The 22,331-nt window shown below is 46.4% G+C and overlaps 1 protein-coding gene across 1 annotated transcript in view; it reads left to right on the forward strand.

The window, feature by feature from the left end:
* The window catches only part of cdkal1 (CDK5 regulatory subunit associated protein 1-like 1), a 315,495-nt gene that overhangs the window by 169,957 nt on the left and 123,207 nt on the right, over positions 1-22,331 (forward strand). The window contains exons 9-10 of the mRNA XM_036537880.1: positions 158-324; positions 12,639-12,784. Of these exons, the coding sequence (XP_036393773.1) occupies positions 158-324; positions 12,639-12,784 (313 nt within the window). The remainder of the gene's footprint in view (positions 1-157; positions 325-12,638; positions 12,785-22,331) is intronic.

Genomic DNA, 22,331 nt, shown 5'->3' on the forward strand with positions numbered 1-22,331 from the left:
TGGGTGTAGTCAGTTTAGACAAGGTTTCATTTTCCACCTCCAGTGGTAAGCTCGTTGGCTACTCCTGCAGCTAAGAGCTGGGTTCCAGAATGGCAGCGGCTGCTCTTCCTGTTTCAGACCTGCAGGGATTAACCAGGGTGTTTCTGTCTCTCCCCAGAGGGTGTGTGTGAAATCTGGCTGACCAGTGAGGACACGGGGGCATATGGGCGGGACATCGGCACGGACCTGCCCACGCTGCTGTGGCAACTGGTGGAGGTGATTCCAGATGGAGCCATGCTGAGGCTGGGAATGACTAACCCCCCTTACATCCTGGAGCACCTGGAGGTGAGAGACTGTCCCATTCTACCCTCCTAACCCCCCTGCCCTGCTAACCCCCACCACCCCCTAACCCCCCAGATTTAAGCATTTTTCATCACTGTTGGGACCACTTAAAGAGAGGTTTCACTTACTCCCTCAACTGTCCTAGAGGGGAAAAAGACAGATATAGGATAGGCATTGAGGTGTGGTGAACCTGATCCCAGATCAGTTACTGGAACCCTCTTGCTCTGTGTCCCACAGAGGTTCTGCATCAACACAACTCCTCCTTAGCTCCCTCACAAACATTCTCCAGATGAGTTTGCATTTTAAGCCTAAGCTGCTCATCAAAGGGCAGTAAGCCTGTCTGGTCTGATTCAGAGTGGTGCTCAGACAATGCACACATCATCAGCTCTTCTTCACCCACATTGGGAGCACCTCAACAGCATTTGGCAGTGGTGTTATTGTGAGTGCTCTGAGCACTGAACCTCTGAAAGGACAGTTACCTTTCCCCACACAGCCCCAGGGGTAGGCTGGAGGCATATTCCGGGGGACAAGGGGAAAGGCTGGCTCCGGTGGAAGCCGTTTTAATTTGCTCAGGGTTAATTGAGGTTGTAATTTTGTCCCCATATGTATAGGTTACGTTTATGCTCTGTTACATTCAAATTAAAAACTGATGAAGCTTTTTTTTTTTAAATGAAAGGAAATAACAATTAAATGGTAATTAGAAATGTAGGGTAGGCGGGATGTGTGGCTTGCGATAGTTACTGCCACTCTCCAAGCTAATTTCATTTTCATCAGTTTTTTTTTGGGATCATATGGATATTAGATGGAGTTCTTTTGCTCCCTGATTCTATACAGCACGTGGGAAATTTGCTCTAATTGTGTGGAGTCCTTTTAACAATGCTGTTCAATTGGAGTGTTTCTAGAGGCCCGGGATGGCCACGTCAGGGCTCGGCTGGGAGTCCTCCCGCCACAAGGCTAAAAAATATCTCATTTGCGGACATCAGATATGGCGCCACCTGATATTGGAAAAAATCAAGTAAAATGGCTTTGATTGGTGAAGAAAATGCCAAGTGCACTCTCCAGAGGCACTTTCACATGTGCTCCTTCTGACAGATCCGGCAAAATGACAGTCTCTCGGTTCGGTGATTGGTGCTGTTAGATCCAGATTGCCTCTCCTGAGCTTTTTTCATTTTGGCATTTGCTGATTACATTCGGCGTTAATGGCGCGCTCCGAGGTGTAGGAGATCTTAACGAAGCTTTTTGCAGCCTTTTTCCTCCCCCCACCATAACTTCTTTGACAACGCCCCCCTGTCTCCCCCCCCACCCTAGATGGCTTCAGTTCTCTCCCCTCGTGAGTGGTTCACTTCTCTCCCTTGGCGTTGCGTGGTTCGAATTCTGTGAAGAAAAGGGTTGGAAATTGGTGGGTGATTTCGGCGTCGGTGGCAGTGTCACTCTGGCATTTCAGACCCTTTATAAGGATAACCATTTAGCGAGCATTAGCTGGCAGACAGAGAACAGAGAGGTGATTAGGAGTCACTCTCTGTCACTCGGCTTGTAAATTGCGAAGCAGCTGTCAGACAGGCAAGGGGGTCTCGTCTGTACTGTCGGGGGGGGGGGGGTGTTCGCTACCGGACTGGAGAACCAAAGGGAGAGAAATGAACTGGAAAAGCGGGCAGAGGATCAAATTAATTTAGTAATGGGTGTCCATTTGATATTTGCCAGCACCTTCATCTCCACGCGGGTGTGCGAGCCATCCCCTCCTCCCACACAGACTTCACAATTATATCCTGAGCGGTGCGGCCGAGGAGTTAAGGAAGTACAATTTAAATGCAGAGTAGCTCAGACTCTGCAGGCTTTTGCTGGAGGTTAAGTCTTTTTGCATCGTGTGCTGGTGATTACAAAAAAGCCTTCTTTGATGTGCTTTCTATTTTCATAAAGATTACTGTGCTCGATTTTTGGAGCTCCACTCCCCACCCCCCTACCCCCCTTTTCAGAAGGGAAGCTACAAGGGCGAGTGAGCTTTCTGAATTCAGTGCATTGTGTTTCTTTAATTCCGTACCTGATCACTGTAGTTTTTTCAAAACTGTTCGCAATACTCCCACTGAATGTTTCTGTACCTTTCATTCATAGGTCTTAATTCATTTTCTATCCAGTGTCAGATGTGAAACAAAGCAGTCAGTTATTTTCCAGAACAAAAAAAATTAAGAAATATGTTTTTTTTTTTTGCCCAAAGCTTGGCGAAACCACACTTTAAAGCCACAAAGGCTTTAGAAATGACCTGGCTGTTTCCATACCAAGAGGCCATGGCACATTTGAAGCACAGGAGTTACATGAACCAGAGGAGGACACAGGCTAGTAGAAATGCACCCTTGCCAAGGGTATTTCCCAGCATTCATGATTTCTGTGTCACACTCACAGCCAATAAGAGGCCTCTACATACATGTAAACTGCATTTTAGTGTACTTGATAATTAAGACTCATAAGAATCCAAAAATTCATAGGGGAGTAAAACAAAGGATCTTGCCTCCTGTTTGTAATGTTATCATATCATATTATTTGTTAGTGTGTGTGTGTGTGTGTGTGTAATATATTCTAGAAGTATAATCAGTCTTACAGGTGAGATTTTTGATTTACTATGCGACAAACTGAAGTATACATGTTTTTTCCTCCCCTCATACATCCTCATTGTAATTTGCTTTGATTGAAGAGGTCGTGGGTATGTCACCTGTACTGTGTCAGCCTTCTGAAGGGTCAGACAAGTGCTCTCAGATGGCGGTGGTCTGTGACCCACACGCATTTGGAGAGTGGAGGAGCCTGGCTCTCCAGGTGAAGTGGAGGCAAGACCAGTCTGCTGCCAGAGGGGTCAGCGACTGATATTAGGTCTGGTGTTACCTTGGCAACATTGAAAAGGAAGTGCAGAAGGGGAGGCCAAGGTGAGGGAGGAGAGCCTCACAGCTGTGGGTGTTGAAGCCGCATTGTTTTTCATGTCTCCCTCTTGAATTTAACCCTGGCTGCAGCGTTTTCTGCAACGCATGGCCAGACGTGGTCACCCCAGTGTTGTACAGCGCAGTTTCATATTGCATCGAGTGACCGGTGATCTGTGACCTGCGTCTCTGAAAAGGGGAGTCCCTTACCTCCCACGTTGGCTTCCTCCAGACTGAGGCCCTGCTCTGTAACCGGCATCCTTGCCTGCAGATAAACCTTTGTCAATCTGAATTCGCCACATTACTGTGAAAAAGGCCAGAGCAAAAAGATGAGTTTGTGCCGGTAACTGGAAAGCTGTAGTGGGGTTTATAAATAGACATGGTTTCTGCATTCTGAAGAGGAGGAAGGGGTTTCTTTTACCAGTCTCACAGGTTTACTGTTGAAGAGCATACATCTACTGTGTCTTACATCTTTATCTTTAAAATGGCAGGCATAAAGTTTCTTGCATGTTTTGCCACGGGACAGGCAACTCCACTTTCATTGTGTGGGTGCAATAAACTAAGCAATGTTAGTTTGCCGATACCCCCATCTGTCCTATTTTCTCCACGCCCCGCCCCGTTCCCGATCCCATTCCCACCCTGGCAACGTTGTGTCCTCCCTCTCCAGCCTTTAATGTGAGTAGGGAGTGATGTGAGAACGCTCACAGTTGAGTCAATTATACTGTGGACCCAGGGGAAGCCAGCACAATTTGTATTTGGAGCACCGACCGCTAATTTCCCACAAAACAGGGGCGATTTTCATATTAATGAATCTCCCGGGACCCTTTGTCCATTAGAGGCTTAATGTACCGTTGTAAGGACACTAGGCAAAATTGATGCGGGGTAAAAAAACCATTGGCTCTGTTTGTGAATTACAAGCACGCTCATATCGGGGAAACACGATGGTCAGGTCTGTGTTGTTGAACCACTAAGACTGGGATGGCTGTTTGAGGAATTTAATCTGAAATTGTTAATTAGCTAAATAAAATTTAAGAAATTCTGATCAGTGGCATGGTGGTAAAGAGCAGGGCTCATAACCCAAAGATTTCTGGTTTGATTCCCAGGTGGGGCACTGCTGTTGTAGCCTTGGTCAAGGCACTTAGTAAGTAGTCTTCGTGAACATAAACGTCAGTAAATATCCAAGGTTCCCTCAGTGCCCTGGTAGCACCTGAGTTTGGTCGTCAGCCTTCCCACCTCTGCCCATGGACCAGAGCTCTGTTCCTCAGAGGGAACAAGGGACAGATGCAGAGGGAGCTCATTCACACTGCTCCTAAATACACCCCCCATCTCTTAATATAACCGGATTAACTCTTACAACTTGTAGCATGGACCGCAGGTGTAAGAGAAATTGAGTGCAGGTAGCGCTGTGCTAACAAGCAGTAAATTGTGTGTGTGATGATAAGTTGTCCACCAGTTGTAGCTGCTTAGTGCATGTGTTCTAATAGGGATAGCTTGCTGTATAAATAACTGCCAAAGGTTTCATTTTAATTGGGGGATGTACTTGAAAAGAAAAGACTGTTTTGTAAAGCAAGGGGCACCCCCCCTGAAAAAAAATCTGCCTCTCTGAAATTTACTATAAAGTCAACTTCAGCCTTAGAAAGTAGCTAGAAAGAGTTGAAGGTATTGCTAACCGCCACCTCGCTCCGCACGGAGCTCACTGCTAACTGCCACTTTGCTGCGTGTGAACGGCTGTGATAACACATACCTCTGCGTCTGCGAGGCTAAGGGGCAATTGCCATCTTGAGAAACAGGTCACTGATGTAAATGGCAATCGGAAGCAAACCAGGGGTCCACTGATCATTGAGTGCGGAGCACACTGAAGCCAAAGGCATCTTTGTTTCAACTGAAGGGAAGAATAATGTGTTAATGGATTAATCATCTCTTACTACGTACAGTAAAAGCAGCTTTTTATAGGAAGGGAGTTAATGGTGCAACAGACTGATTCTTAACAAACTCTGGCAGTGGCAGGCTACGGTACATATGACTGTCAGGTTGGCCTTCAGTTGGGTTCCTGCGCCCCCATTTCAAAGTGGGGAGGGGCATTGAGATTCTTGAGTGCACACTGTAGAAAACTACTGCACAGCACACAGGGAGAAGCCGTGTCCTTGCACAAACCACTGGCAACAATCTCTGCGTGTGACCTTAAGGTATGTCTGAAAACATTTGTTGTCGATAAAGTATGTCTGAAAATATGGGTTGCATAAGCATAACACATTCTTCGCGTACACATTTCACACTGAAAAGTATGTGGAGGAGCGCTCTTGCAGAGAAAGGACAACAATATGCGAGACCTGACGATGCATTCAGATTTTCCACATTGTTGGAGCCCATGGAGGCCAAGGTAGCGGGCAGCTCTCTTGGGGCGCATTGGTTCATTTGGGGACGAGCGGCAGTTACGACAGCCCGAGCCACATTGCATCACGATCCCCAGTGCCACAGCGTATTTAAAGTTCCAGACTAATCTTCTGGAGATTTCCTTACCCCCTCTCCCCCTTTTATTTGTTGTCAGAAATCTCTTGGCTCAAGGAACAGTTTTCCGTTCAAATACATGATAGAATGGCTTTTCATCGCTGGCAGTTGTAGTGTTTTTTTTTTTTTTGTTGGGTTTTTTTTTCCAACCTTGGGAAGCCAAAACACATGTACCACGTCCAAAGAAAACAGCAATTATCCAGGAAACCCAGATTCACTGGTCTTTGGGGAAAGGCAGAGAAAACCATTTGATTTTATGTCAAAGTTGATATGTGACATAAACTACACCTAACAAATATTTTCCTATGTTGAAATATGACAGTTACACTGTCCTCTCAACGGGAGCTGAGGGGAGGGTGGTGAGCTCCAACGCATCTTTGAAAAGCCTTTTGCACCCTGCTCCTTATCGCCATTTGGCTTTGTGTTTCTTCCTCTCATGCCAAAGTGCTTGCATCTAACTTAATGAGAGGAAGATGAAAGCAAGGATAGAGCTTTGGCCAGGCTGGCTGTGTTTTAATGTTGCCTTATCTCATGCTGTAACAAGACCGCAGGCCACCTCGCTGACCCACTCACACGATCGCACTGCAGTTCCAGGCTTCCTCTTACATTATTTATTTATTAATTATTTTATTATTATATTTATTAATAATAAAATAATTATTATATTATTATTTATTAACCCAGTCCTCACTCTGTGCAGTCAGTGTACTTGAGTTCATTGAAATGGTCTAAACTGTGGGTTGACAGAGTAGGCAGTTCATTATTCAGAGGCTGCTCTGTTTGCACATCCCTAAATTGATGGGTAAACTCACATCCCTAGTTTGATGGATAAACTGGAGGTCTGTTCTGTGTATGTGTGAGAATTCAGATGGAGTGAAGGTGTGTATGTTGTTCTCACTTTCTGTATTTAGCCCCCCCAATTTTTGCACCCCCGTTTTGAAATTACCAGCTGCATTTTAAGACTTATCTCACTCCTTGCACAGGAGCACTAGGTAAAGCAAGTGAAGTCTTCCGATAGATTTGCATGTCATGCAGCGACAAGCCCAGTACAAGTCCCATAATGCACCTCTGCAGAGAAAATGCCAATTGATGTCACCCGAGTGGTTGGTAGTTGCTCGTCAAATGGCAGCTTTCCTGGGAGCAGTGAAACAAGAAAACAAGCCCAATGAACTCACCTGATCTCTGGCTCAACAAAGCCAGTTTGCCAGCAAAGCCATGGTCATCTAATGGCACAGCTTGGATCTCTGCTTTATAACAGTTTGTGATGAAGCATGGTGACATCCAGACTGGGTATTTATTAGGCATTCCTGAAGGTGAGGTTAATGTTTCATGTCATTTGCTCATTATGAATATTAGCTTCCACTTAGTGTGACTGGCATCACTTACAGTTCACACAGTGACATAAATTTCATTAGCTGTGAACAATATGACCTTGCTCTGTGCTATTCTATTAAGACTGAAGTATTTTTACGTGTTTTTACATGAAGAAATGATCTAGTGTATACACTTTTTTCTCTTGTGTCACGCCTGTTGTTCCAGTTGAATCAGCGGTATGAGTAAATATAGAGGGTGCTGCATTCTGCTAACAATGTATACCACTTGTTATTTATTGAAACCGTTCGGCTTAAGTACATTACCATAGTGTGAGAAAGGAGAGCCTTAGCATAATTTGGAAGCAGTTGTTAGCTATTCACCGCATCACTCCACCCCTACTCTCACCCTGTCCAGTGAGGAGTCTCACTACTGAAGGAAGCACTGTGTGATGTGCATAACAGGCCAGCCAATCAGAAGAGACCCAGTCCACTCAACCCCCCAACCCAGCATTGGTTCAAACACAAGCTAGATCATCTCCAGTTTTTAGTGCATTTCAGCATGCCTTTGCTGGGGCTATGGTGGTTCTGGCAGTTTATGACTCTGAAATGGCTTGATAGGAAGCAGGTGCTGTTAAAGCCTTGGTTTGTGTTGAAATACTTAAAGAGCTAAACCACACATCACAGTGGGTCGATCTGTATCAAGAGCCACTGCTGACACGGAGCAGGGAGACCCCTCCATTACTGTAGCACACTTTAGCATTCAGATCAAGAGAAGAAAAAACCTCAATCAGCTAAGCAGACAGTTCTGTTAAGAAGTATGTGCACAATTTAAAATATATATAATTTGCAAATGTTTGCTTCCATTTTCACTCATATTTGCGTTTCTGAACATAGACTCCTGTGCGGTCTCCTTGAAGCAGTTCCTTTGTGTGACTTCCTGTTTAGGAAGTGGCCATTGGGGCCATTGCATTGTCATTTGCTGTCCGTGTGGGACACATGGAACAGGCCTTCCGAAACACATACCCCGTACCTTGTTAAAACTGCATATGCACTGGTGTGGAAGGAAGCCTCTCTAGCACTGGGAGTTACAGAATTAAAGCACACCATGTCAAGTCCCCTGTCACTCAACGCCAATGCCATCTGCCAGGGATGACCCACCCCACCCCCACCCCCTCCCCACACATACACTTTGTGTTTGATTGGCTGATTGGAATCAGGGGGCGTAGGCATTGTCTCAGTCTAATGAGTTCCTAGCACATATTACCATAGCTAAGTAAATTACTGCTTTACAGAGTAAATAAGATGCATATTAAACACATTGCTGTTGGGGACAAGAAGTGGGGAAATCAGATAGCGTTGTTAACATGGAGAATAATTATAAGTTGCTTAATTAACAAGTTCGGATGTTTTTCCCCATCACAAACTATCAGATCAGATATTTAAAGCAATTTCTGTCTTTAGAAGGAAATTAAAGTTCTGTTCATCTACCTTTTTTGATGATAAAGAGAGCGCCACATTAAATATTCAGCAGCTATTTTTGAAGATAATACACCAAGAAATGTGCCAAATCTGATCTGTCATATTTAGGTGAATACACTCTGGCTACGATTTGAAGGGAGTGCAATTAGATTGTTTTCGTTTTGCAGATGAGTGATTTTGGGAAGAAATAATTATGATTGAATAACCACCGCTGGTTTCTGGTTCATGGCCCGCATGTCAAAAGAAGTTTGATACGTACAGGTGGATATTACCTCACTGCTGTGCTCCTGCATGCAGCGCTGCTGTAATGCAGTCATATGGTGGTGCAGGAGGGCACATGTCAGCATGTCCCTTACAAGCTAGCATGGCTCACTGTGGAACACGCCCAGGGAGAGCAGTGCTCAAGTGCATGGTGCCACAAGGAAAGGCCTGGGGTGAAATTGGTGTTATTTCAAGATGGGTGAATTTGTTTACAGTAACCACAAAAAAAAGATGAAATAAAATCCTGCGGGCTCAGCAGAGGCCGAGAGTGCCAGAAGATTCACACAAGTGCGCTCGAGTGGAGTTGCATGATTACACGGGAATCTCTGTGATCTGGCAGCCCCAGAGAGCTGTTCTCACATACACTGAGGGACAGACCCCTCAGAGCGTGCCTCAGCACCATGTCCTTGAAACCCCGGCTTGGCCTCCCAAGGCGAGGCTAGCTCTACCAGGCTTGACATGTCAAAGGGAAGGGGGCCTCCTATTCAGACACAGACAGCTTGATGTGGTGTGAAGCCAGTGCAACCTCTAACCTCTAACCCCTAACCTCCAACCTCCTCTCACCATCCATCCGACCCACAACCCCCCACTGCCCAGTGCGGCACGCCCTCTAATTTATTGGGATGTTTCCTGCATCCCAGCGCAGGCGGCTGGGCTCCATCCCCCTTCCTAATCAGCCGGTATTCTTCAAACTAATTAATTCTTTTAATTCGGATCTTATAATGTGTAACCCCATGTGGCACGGGAGAAGGCAGCCAGACTCGCCAGACTAGCCAGGCGGATGGGCACTCTGCCGGGGGGGAGGGGGCACGCGCACAATAGATTTTAATTGTGAAGATGGACTACAATCATTTTTTTTCCTCTCATTTTGAAAATCATTTCCTCCTTTTTGGATAGCGATTTGAATTTGTTTAATGATATGACTGGGCGAACATGATTACACTGCTCGGGGAAGCAGGCAGCTGTAGTACTCTGCCCCTCTAACAGCAGCTTCTGCTTAACCTCAGGAAATCAATTCATTGCAGTCTATTTTTTTTTTACTTTCTTCTCTTTCACATTTTTTGCGAACTCTGCCCGGCAAGATGAGATGCTGTCCTGCTGTGGGTTTTAACAGGCAGACAGCCTGCTCCCCTCCTCTCTCTCTTTCTCTTTCTCTCTAGCTCTGTCTCACTCACACACACAAATCTATGGAGTATGTTTTCCTCCTCTATCTGTCTGTCGCATGCACCAACCTATAGAGTATGCATTCCTTCTCTGTCCCTCAAATTCAAATTCAGAGGTGCTTTATTGGCCAGACCAGCATGAACAGTAAAGCAAATAATCAAATATAGCCATATAAATTAAAAGAAAAACACACATATATTAGGGGTGGGCAAATCAGATTTGCCCTAAAATGATTTTTTGAACTGATTCAGTGGACGTTTTCAAAATGGTGGCCAAAAAAATTTTTTTTTTTGAAATTTCCTTAGAAATTTACCAACAGGGCTTGCAAAAAATCTTTTTATATATTTTCAAGGGTGCAGTATTCAAAAACGAAGGAGCATCAAAGCAATTGGAGCATTCATATTGCCATCAAGACGAAAACAATGAACTTAACAAATTTGGGTTGTGAGTCCGAATTTTCTAAGCTTGACCATCAGATCAAAGCCAGTGGTGGTAGTACATCCGTCCAAACACATTCTAGAAAGAATGTTGTTGTAAACAATGCACTACTGGTAGATTCTGATTTTGAATCAAAATCTCCAGAGGATAGACAAGCCAGCTGGAAATGGGCGGTAGTGTAGCATAGTGGTTAAGGGGCAGGACTGGTAGCCAAAAGGTTGCCGGTTCGCTGGGACACTGCTGCTGTACCCTTGGGCAAGGTACTTAACCCACAATTGCCTCAGTAAATATCCAGCTGTATAAATGGAAAACATTGTAAATACCTGTAACCTGTGTAAGTCGCCCTGGATAAGAGCGTCTGCTAAATGCCAATAATATAATGTAATGTAATAATGGAAATGAGCATGGTGTTCCGATGAGGTCAAGCAAGTAAAGAAGCGAGAGGCGGACTTTCTTGCCACAGTACCTTCTGCAAAGAAATTGGCACTACACAAGAAGGAAGATCTGAAGAAGAAGAAAGCTAACAAAACATTGACTGTTCTGGAGAGTTGTAAAAGCCACGGTGGTCCCTTGACACCAAACAATTTGGATGATTTGTCTAAACTGAGTGAGAACCAGCTTTTAGCTGAAATTTCCTATCTAAGACTAACAATTGCCCCAGACATTCGACAGATGAGACGTGTCAAAACAGCAGCGGGAAAGTTCAGTATGGAGGACTGTATGGAGTAACTTCCATAAGAATTGCTTTGAAGCCAGAGGACAATATCAAAAGCGATACTGACAATCTATTGATGAATGCACTGACAATGTGATAATTTTGTTGCAAATCCTGCTGCATGTTCACACTGTAATAATGGTGAAATTACCCACTTTTTACACATTTCAGGCAACAGACATGCTTGAATTGCTATAATTCTTTTATTTATGAATTCAGCAACCTGAAAACCTATAAAAAGATGTATTACAAGGAACAGTGGTAAATTTGTAAAGAAATTCAACTTTACAAATTTACCACAAAAAGTCAACTTTTTGCCGCCATTTTGAAAAAGTCCACTGAACCAGTTCAAGAATATATTTTACGTCCAAGAACTGGGTGGATTTTTGTTCAGCAGCTAAAATGGCCATGGAATCCACTCGTTTTATAAGAGATTTTGGGAAAAAAGTTCAGATTTGCCCACCCCTACTTATATACAGGTTAAATTGGTAAACAAACAATCAACCTTACATGTTACATTCAGCAGTAAATTGTAATCTGATTAATTATTAATTGATTATGATTAATATATGCATTACAAAAGTCATTATTGCTTCCGCAGGGCAGGGCACTCACCGACCATCAGGTTATGGCATGCAGCCACAAACTGGTCTCTCTCTCTCTCTCACTCACACTGGTCTATTGAGTATTCTCTCCTTCCCTCTCTCTCACACTCAGATCTATAGAGTATTCTCTCCTCTGTCTGTTCTCATACTAATCTATGGCATATTCTCTTCTCTCTCTCTCTCTCACTCACTCACTCAATGCCCTGCTGTCTGGGGAAACTCTGCTACCCTTTTCAGAGGAAGCGCAACTCCTGCTCGTGTTCTCTCGAAGGACTGTGCACCATCACCATTGCTGTGATGTGAAGTTTATCGAAGGTGGCTGTCTGAGCCAGGCCTCTTGTGTGCTGGTCCCACACTTGTGACAGCCTGTGGCAGTCTGAGCCCTCAGACTAAGACTTTCCACAGTTTGCATTTACTCGACGTACTTGCTACATGGCCATGCTTGAGGTGCTCAGAATAATTCAGATAATTCTGAATTATTGTGCTCTTTCAGATGGAGATAACTCCCCCTGACACCTTCCCCAGTGCCGGTCTGTGTTTCATCATCAAAACACAGTCCGCACGGCGTGTAAAACGCAGGCATGTAAAGAGAATATCAGATTACACGCTACATAATTACTGAAAGGGACAAGAGGAGGCCTGCGAAAGTGTTAAACGAGCTTGCCATGAGGGAGAAAAAGAGCTCACTCTTCAGAGATCAGCCCTTCTCTCTTTTCATTTCTCTCTTTTCATCATCACAAAAACAAACAACCAAGCTCAATTTTCCTCCAGTTTTCAAATTCTCCCTCCTGAGGCTCCTGTGTGAAGGACCCTTACTCCAAGAACATGGCATCTGAGTGCTTAAACAAAGGAGGGGTCTCTGTTGGAGTGACATATCTGAGATCTTGTCCCCCAGGTTAAACCACACCCAGTTCCATCTGTTCCCCCACAGGAAATGGCCAAGATCCTCAGCCACCCACGGGTGTACTCCTTCCTGCACGTGCCTGTCCAGTCAGCCTCTGACAGCGTGCTGATGGACATGAGGAGGGAATACTGCGCCGCTGACTTCAGGCATGTCGTTGACTTCCTCAAAGACAGGTGAGTCCCTCCACCGGGTTCCACAGGACCCGCATAGCTGTATGGTGTTGCAGTGAGGAGCAGGGCTTGTAACCCAGAGGTTGCCATTGCATTTCCCCGGTGGGCTGCTAAGTCACTAATGTAAGTATATGTGTATATGTAATGTTTAGCAGACCCAGGGAGTGGAGGGGGTTTGATAGCAACAAGTGCAACTTTTGCCATGTAACCTCATTGTGTTTCTCCCCCTCACTTTGAGAGGAAGCAGGTAAAGAGGGGGTCAGCTCCTGTTATCAAGACAGTATTGTCCCCATGAAGCCACATTCCCAATACGTGGGTCAAATATGCGGATATACATCGAATTGCCAGGCCTCACACCAAATCGCTGCTTCCCATCATGCCTCTGCACATGACCTCTGAGGTTGAGTCTGTTGGTGGGGAATGGGACAGGCCTGAGCTTGGCTTTGAGCACCTGGCTCGGAGGCACTGGGGGGGTGTACTGCTTATGCAAGGGGCAGTTTTAAAGTGCGCACTGATTAGCTTTCTGGCAGTGAGGGTATAAGTGACCCCTCTGTTGAACTAGGTAAGGTGTGTTTGTGTGGTATCTTGGTGCGGAATCCAACAATGCATTTGACAGAGAAGATTAAAGTTTAGCTTTTTGTATGTTGTTTTGTGAGACTACCATGATGGTAATTTTGGAAGAAAGTTCTCCACTGATGCCAGTCTCCTCCAGCTCTTAGATATATGTTTTGGTTCCATGGAACAAAATGCAGGGGCACGGGGCGAGGAGCCTGTCTGATCTCTTTAATTGGAGACATTAGCGTTTTTCTCATTTCACTGCGTTGCTCTCCCAGAAAAGGATTTTCTTTTCCTCTTTTTTGGGTGTGGTTTTGTGTTATGGAAAAGCAGCTGAATGATTACAGCATGTGGTGCTTGGGGTTTGCATATTAGCGGAGTTGTTTACCTTTGAGCCCAGGGGGCCTCTATGTCATCTGTGTCATCACCGGCACTAAACACATCGCTGGGGGACCATCAGCGCATCAACACAACCCCCTCCCACCCCCCACCTGAGGGCTCATCTCCCCCTCCTCTGGTACATGGAAAGTGGGGCATGGCACTAGGAAGGCCCTTCCTGGACTGCCCAGGGGCAGGTTCATTAACCCCAAGTGCCCCTCCCTGTGTCTGCCACAGCAAGCTGCATCACTGAGATAGGCCCGTCCGCCCTGATCCCGCCAGCTCGGGCCTAATGGGAGCTGACATCCCCAAATAGCCCGTGTCTGTGCGCGGAGGTGTGCCAGAATGAGCTCCTCAGCATCTCGGAGGAGAGGGGGTGGGCATTCACAGTACAGGGGGACCCCGCAGGGCTGCCGAGGCCAGCAGAGCGCTTTGTCCCCAGAATTGGAAACGGCGAGTTCCCCAGGTGCGCGCCGGCGATATACCCCTCAGCCTGCCGCTGCTCCGGGCCCTGACGAGGTGACTCCCAGTTTAGGAAATTACATGTAACGATAAGTAGCGACAGTGGCAGTGTCCCCCCTAAGGGCAGAATGCTATACTAATGCTAATGCTAATCCTCGTCAGATAGCGGCACCTGTCCGACTTCACTGAAATGCTTTTGGATAAATATAAGGAGAAAAAGGAGAGCCCTGAAATCAGTGGTGCTTGAAGCAGTGGCTGTGGCCTTTTCCTCAGCTCAAGCTCTCTATGCTTAAAGAGGGCCGTCTCTCTGGCTGTTAGTGCCAATGGTCAGCGTGACAGCATGATCTGTCTGTTGGGATTGTCAGAGGTGATCAATCTGGCATTCTCTGGGAGGGGATGGGGAGAGGGGTGGGTGGGTTCATGCGTCAGCTCCTAATGTGTGTTGGTGGGATATAGGGAGTAAGTAGGCAGTGTGCTGAAGGAAGCTGACAGTGGAAAACAGTGACCTCATGACTCTGGATCAGAACCCATCCTGCTAATGGCTACTGTTTTCATACTGAAGCAGTCAGGGTGATCTGGGGCTGGGGCTGTCTCCTGTCTCCCATCATGCTGTTGTGACAGTGCAGCTTGGCGCGTGGCTCAGAGCCCTAGGTACGGAACAACAGGCCCCTCGCTAGGTCCCTTTCCCCTCTCCTCCTCCTCGTCCTCTGTGTCAGTGAACTGGCAGCCGTTCCCAAAACAACAGCTGGATTGGAGATAACACTGGGATGGGCTGAAGCAGGGGACAGGGGGTGGGAGGTGGGGCAGGATGAGCTGGGGGGACTCGGAGGAAGGGCCAGATCGCCATCTGGGGGTTGTGGGCAAGCATGCGGGAACGGGATTAGCCATCAGGGGGCTGTGGGAACCCAGACAGAGGTTTGTAGAGACCACAGAAAGTGCAGAGACTGCACACCAGCTCTGGTCAGAGTTCCAAAGAAGCAGGCCTGATGTTGGCATCCATGGCCTACGTGCTCCTTCTGCCCACAGTCTGAGAATTAGTCATCAAAGCTGCTGTCAGGGACGTCCCAGCATCATGTCACACTGACATTGTGACCGGGATGGTTTTAGCTTGCTCATCGCTTTGACAGGCTCCTGTTGGACTGTCAATACATGCTATGCTTTGGGACCGCTTTGTGCTTGGAGGTGTGTACTTGACAGGGACAATAGTCATGGATCCCTGTCATGGAACCGCTGGGGTGACTGGTGACCCCTGAGTGACAGGTGAACCCAGCACACTTCACCTAGTGCCGGCTCAGGAAGGATTCTCCACTGTGCACAGTCTCCAGCCAAAACAATGAAGGACTGCAGCGCTTGTTGATCTTACGGTCTGCCCTTTGACCTTTGCCGTTTCAAACCAGTTCTCTTTGCAAGGTGTTCAGGATGTCCAGATCCCATGGGCATGGTGGAGGGATCAGCTGATGCTGTATGGCCCCCTGCTGGTCCATGACACATCCTCACTGTTTGTTTGAGCTCCATTACATTACATTCTTTTAGCTCTTATGCTAAAGAATGCTAAAGAATGCTCTTATCCGGAGCGACTTAAGTCACAAAAGAACAGAAGTGTATGCATCCAGTTTGGAGGAGCAGCAGTGTCAGACCAGTGAATGTGAGCTCTACCACAAATCAACTTGTGCAACCTGACTAGACAAGGGAAGCCAAGTATACTTCCATACATCAGTCACTAGATCACAGAACACACTGTCATACTACACATTAAATAAACAGCAAGCAATAGAAAGGAGGTGTTAGGGGGTGGGGACTGAGGTGGAACCGAGATGGTTTCACTCAATGGCCATGATCACAGAGATGGCTCTGCTGAGCCTCACTTTCACATTTACACTGTTTCCATATTTCCATATAGCTATTCCATATAACCATTTGACTGAGAATGACATGCTAAACACATACACACACACACACACACACACACACACACCCACCATGTATCTGCCAATGCACTCTGTGTTGGTCTTAACAATTTATATGATAATGATATTAACGTTATATTATACTTTATATTATACTTTTGCTCAGGAGTTACCCAGGATATGTATGAAAGCAGTGAGCAGAGAGTCACCAGGTGCATCAAAGACAGTGTTTTAGGAACATGATTAGAGAGAAAGATATTGAGTTTTAGGCAAGATATACTGTAGGTCAGAGGAGTCAGTGAGAGATGGTAGACGAGGTAAAATTGCTTTCCCATTGCAGAGCCCGTCTGCTCTTTTGAAAATGTTGTAACATGCATTTAAAGAGGGCTTTTTCAATGATATGCAGCCACTCTCATTTTAGTCTGGCCTTGATTTGGGAAGATTTGGCAATTTAGTCCATTTATAGATATTTCGTTCTACTTTTTACAAAGGCCTGTCATCCTTCAGCTAAATGGATTTTTTCTGACAGGCTTTGTAGATGATTTTGACTTTTTAAAATGAGCAAACAAATGCGTAAATCATTCCGCTGCCCCATGTCTGCATTTTAAGTGAGGCATGCTCTTGCTCAAAGTTGTTAACCTGGACATCAGTCTTTTTTAATTTTCAGAAAAGGGAAATCCATTTTGTGCTGTACCATTAAGAATGTTTTGTGTGAAGCGGGCTTCGGTGGAACGCAGTGAGAGGCAGTGTAACAGGACCAGGTTGCCTTTTAATTATCCTGTCCAGACTGCTGTTTTTTAGCACAGTCAAGGGCACTGTGGATTTGACAGTGAGAAAAGGCAAATGCAGTGGCCCTGACCCTTGAGCAGGAAAGTAGTTGGTGTCACTTGATGTCGGTTCCTGTGGTTTAGTGGTTAATGAGATTCCTACAGAAGCTCTGGAATACAGACTACTGCCAATAAATGAGACCCAGCACCTGTCCTCTTCTTTGCTGTGTCCACGTGAAAGACCTGGGGAGAATTAGCATTTCTGTGAAATTGTGACATTTGGTTCAGTGCTTGCATCAACCACAATCATTTTTAGTGTTGGTAGTGCAAATGTATTAATTTAGCTTTTTTTCACTCAATATGGACAAAAAGGCAGGCTCATCACAGCAGCAAACCTTTGTAAGTCCTTCATTTTACTTTTACCCCACTGTCGAATCCGTTGTTAGTACCTCCTCCACAGCAATTTTATTTTTTTCCCCCCAAATCTACGTCTTTTGTTCTCCCCGATCCTGTGGACCCATTAGTGACGGTAATAATGGGGATTCGTTTCGAGTTTGGCCTGGGCGTGTTTACCCATTCCTCGAAAGCTGCTACCTAATTCCCCAGTGTTTACAGGAATAAGGCAGTGAATGCGGCCTCCTGTTTGGCCTCAGAAACATGCTGCACCACACCACACTCTTGGCAGTGCTGTGTGCTCTGTTTCGTGGTGTGCGTTACTGAGAAAGCACTGCTCCTTAATCCCAGACAGGGATTAGTCTGTCTGAATGGTCAAGCAAACAGGCTTTTTTCATTACTCTTCTTATTACTACCGTCATCACTGTAGCTGATGCCCAGAGTTTATTTTCAGCTGTGGGTTCAGTTCTTACTGGCAGAGATGGACAGGACTGTGGTGAATAGCTCTTGCAGATGCTGACTTGTCATCTCCAGGTCTCGCCAGGACAGTAACCTCAGTTAAGCAGACCATCTGTCATTAGCATTCATATTAATATAAAGTCTGTTATTTTAATGATTTGGTTATTTTAGAATGAGGCCTAAGCTCTACAGTGTATGTTTAGTCCAGCGTTGAAATAATGAATGTTTAAACACGCACCCTTTCTTGCCTACTTTCAGTGAACCACATCAGAGGCCTGCTGCATAACTTGTGCATGGTGGGTCTTATCTTGTACCTGTCGCTCTTCTTGGACACCTGCTTCAGGGCAACAGTGGAGGCCCGTGGCACAGATGATTTTATTGCTGCTGCTGATTTTCCAAACATCAAGCTAATAAGAGTACTGAAACTACACTGGTGAGGTGTTCAGAAAATGTGCAGCAGTAAAAGGATAAGTATCTTTGAGCAACAGCGTTTTGTACCCATGTCACCCCTCCCTGCTGTGTCAGCTGTCACTCGAAACAAGGCTCTCCGTGAGGGCTCTCCACAGTAAGCTCTCTCTCCCCCGCATCTCCCTGGTGTCTGGATCACCTGTCCAGCAGGAACCCTGTGAGAAGGGATAAAGGTGATGTGAGCCCCCCACCCCCCCAAAAAAACCTGTTGCTCACCCCGTGATGGAGCCTTCAGCCGGAGCAGCATTCGGTCACAGGTGTAGCGCCATCCTGACCAATGGGAGAGGCTGAACTGAGAGCCCTCACTACCCTGACAGGGTCACCTGCCACAGGCTGCTTCTCAGAGCTGCAGGTGATTACGGCTCTTTGATCTTTGGTTGTTGGGAGTTTCCCCTGTGCCATTTGCAGCAGCTCGTGCGTTCAGACTGTGGTGTGTTTTATCTTTCTGCTGGCCAGGGCTGTTGCCTCTTGTGTTGTTTCTGTTCCATGAGCGATGGTCTGCAGCTTTTCATGTTCAGTTTTTACTGAGGATGACAGAAAATGGACATGAAATTATATGGGTTGTAGTTCCTGTCTTGCCAACAAAAAGCCGTGCAAGTTTCCTTTCTGGGTCCTGGTGTTTATGTGGTCTCAGCTGAAGGCCCTTGGTGAAGATCCTGAGCTGGTGTTTTTGTGCCAGGGCAGATGTTTAACAACTACACTATATCCTTCTGTGCTGTTAGAGGATAAAGGGAAAGCAATGTTCTGCCCATAAATCTCAATCTTTATTCTACCCATAAATCTCTGCAGCCTATGAGGAACTGCTCCGGTCCAAAGGAAGACGAGCTGGATGATGGAAACACTGCGGCGGTGACCAAATATTTGTGCCCGTATTGCAGATCAGGAAACTTGTGACAAGACTGTTGCATTAGAAACATTTCATCTCATCTTCTACCCTGCTAGCACTGAATAAAGCAGTTCAGTTACTATCGCTGGCTTCGGTTTCAGCCGCCAAACAAAACCATCTGTGCCCGCCATCGCCCGCCCGTAACCCACACCAGCCGACCGTGCTGAAAAGCAGCAGCCCTCCACCTCCACCATCGGAGCTGACCGGTGCCTTGGCTTTTTGTCTGCGTGTCTGCAGTGGTTTCAGTGTGCTGCAGAAAGGACTTGGGGTTTTCTGCAGTTTGCTGTCTCACGCGGCAGGCTCATGTCTGGGTCAGCCCTCGAGTCACACGAGGTGAGGGAGGAGTTTTTTCCTTCTCCTTTTCCCTGGTGCACGCTACCTTACATCAACCGGCTCTCTCTCTGTGACCGCTTTCCACTGAAGAGCGGCTTGTGGGCCGTGCAGAGGACTCTCATGTCAAGTCAGGGCAAGACCTCAGGAAGGAGGGAGAACGAGAGAGAGAGGAGGGGGGGTGAGAGTGGGATTGAAATCTATGCTGGGACCTGAGGAGAACCCTGACTAGCCTGGAATCCTTTCAGCAACTTTCTCTATTGGGTGTGGGCACCCTGCTATCCAGAGAGGGGGAGAGAGGGGGAGAGGGAGAGAGAGGGAGAAGGACAGAGGGGGAGAGAGAGAGAGTGGGAGGAAGAGGTAGGGGGGAGAGGGAGAGGGAGAGGTAAGAATGAATTGAATTGAGAAGCGGGGGGGGAGAGTGAGACTTTCGGTGCTCTGCTGTGAGTGTTTACTTCATCAGCCTCTGACTCACCCATCTTCGGTCTCTCTGTAAGTGCACCCAAATGTACAGTCAGTGTTTTGTTCCTGCTTTTGTCCGCGTGTCAAAAGGCCCCTTTCAGAGCGTTGACAAAGCAAACAAACGCGCCGTACCTCCGACCAGCAGCTGGCAGAAGACACACTGACAGAGGTCAGGCAGACGGCGGGCCGGTCGCCCGGCAGATGCTAAAGAGCCCCTCTTTACGAGCTGCAGGCACAGACATTCCACCCGGTGAGAGACCGCGAACGCTCATCTGATAAGCAGCACAGATAAATACACCCACCTGCCTGGAGTCATCATCGGGCACAAGCTCATCGCCGACCAGGCTTCAAGCACCAGCTTCAGTTCTGTTACAGCCATTTCGTTATGGGTGTTTTTGTGCTCCTTCTCAGCCGGAAGCATTGAAATACAAACACATAAGTAAGGTGTAAGAGACCATCTTATTCTTCACACTCTAGATGCTTTATCCTTCTCTCTGCTTGATCCCTCTGTTGTCTGTTTGAAAGAGCTTGTGTCCTACCGACAGCCACAGAGAGCCACTGTGTGCTCTTCCCCGCCTAATACATCACACAGCCATGCTGACAACAGGTAGCTAGCTGATTTGAACCCAGGGCTGCGCATCATCCTGCCCCTTCTCCTGCTGGAGTTAGGGATTAGCTGTTGATCTGGGGTGGACTCCAGGCAAACACGGTCTTGGCCAGAATGCACCCTGCCGTATTCTCACAGCTTTTTCAGGGAGCCCCTGAGAGTAATAGAGCAGGTAGCGCTCAAGGGTTTCAGGGTCACCCATGTGGTGTCTGGTGGGGCGGGGTCTGTGAGTGGTATCCCCTGGCAGGTGGTAATGGTGGGGTATGCCTATCTCCCATGCAGAACATTGTCTCCATTAGGTAAATGGACCTCTCTACACAAACTGGCCCGCCAGTGGCACCTCAGGGGTCACAGGGGTCAGATGCCACTGACCTGATCAGGTGATGTGGGGGTATTTGTGTCCCTCCCAGTAGCTCTTATCTGTTAGTGCCATTTAAATAGATTTATTATTAGTCTTATTAGTAGTAAAGCTATTTTTAACAATTGTTAATGGCCTGCCATGGCAAAATCATTGCAACACCAACATGTTTCAGTCTAATGTATTTGGTCTCTCTGTCTGTTACAGTAACAGGAGAGGCCACTGTGCCATCCCTCATGTCAATACGCGTGACGATAATGGTTGTTCCTCTGATTGGCACAGTCACCTCATCATGGCTAAACCTGAAAAAAAAAAACAAACAAAATAGATTTGGTCGACCAAACTTTCATCCCAGTATTATTACGCCACAGTTTACCACACTTCGAGCTGGTATGGTAACAAGACGCTTATCAATCCGATATTCCATTTAAAAAGCAACCGCAGAGCACTGCTAGGGGGAATTAAAGTGATTTACAATCAAATGCACCCATTAGAATAAATGGCATATGCTGGTGATCAATGTGACAGTAATGTGAAGTAAATGGACCTTCATCACCTTCAGCTGTAATTTGCTGTGCTGAGATGAACCCGTCTATATGTACAGTAGCTCCTAACGTTCCTGAAGAATTCATTAAAGATATTGCTGAATGAGGTAATCAGTCACCGCCTCAGTTCAATATTCATTAACTGTACTCCCATACATAATTCTGCACTTAAAAGATGTATTGTTTTATTAAAATGGTTAAATTGCTTTACTTCATGAAAATAGACTTTCGCAATCAATTAAAATCACATTATTCGAAATGTGCTTTATGTAATCGCACTCGAACAAATCATATTAGAGAAGGATCTGAGAAATTAACATGTGCAAGTGGATTGTAACAGAAAGAGAACGGTAGAGCTGGAAGGCCTCATATTCTCTGGTGTTTTCCAACAGTGTCTTTCATGATTTTCTTCCTTTTTAACTGAAAGTGGATTTAAGTCAGACAGAGAGAAGGATTAAGAGTTTAAAAAGACGAGGTGCTTTGTGTCTGGGATGCTCGTAAGCAGCGATGGCCTTGAGGGCCAGTGGGGTGGTCACAGTGACGGAGGGTGGAGAGGAGGGGCATGATTGCGTGACAGGAGAGAAGCCAGAGCTGGTGTTGGAGCCCGATGAGTCTGACAGAAGTCTGTGAGACTGTGATGAGATAAGTGAAGAAGTGGCACCTCTCCCTGCACAGCGTCCTGCTCACTGCCTCCCCACTGTGATGTCCTGAATCCAATGCATGGGGTGGCTTTTCAGCCTCTCATCCTCCCCTCCTATGATGGGGTGACCTACGGTGTGTTCAGCCTACCAGAGAACCTGTTCATTTCGGGAAACATTAGGGGGTGAGTAAATCTTACTGTAATGAAGCCGTTTTTTCTGTCCGCCTGATTGAGATCAGCAAGGCTGGGTAGCGTAGTTGCAGGTCTGCCTCAGCCTCCAGGTTACCTTTCCCAGTGTGCTCCATCTGTCCCAAGGAGCTCAGGACATCCATT

Source organism: Megalops cyprinoides, chromosome 10 (assembly GCF_013368585.1).
Source record: "Megalops cyprinoides isolate fMegCyp1 chromosome 10, fMegCyp1.pri, whole genome shotgun sequence".
Classification (NCBI taxonomy): domain Eukaryota; kingdom Metazoa; phylum Chordata; class Actinopteri; order Elopiformes; family Megalopidae; genus Megalops; species Megalops cyprinoides.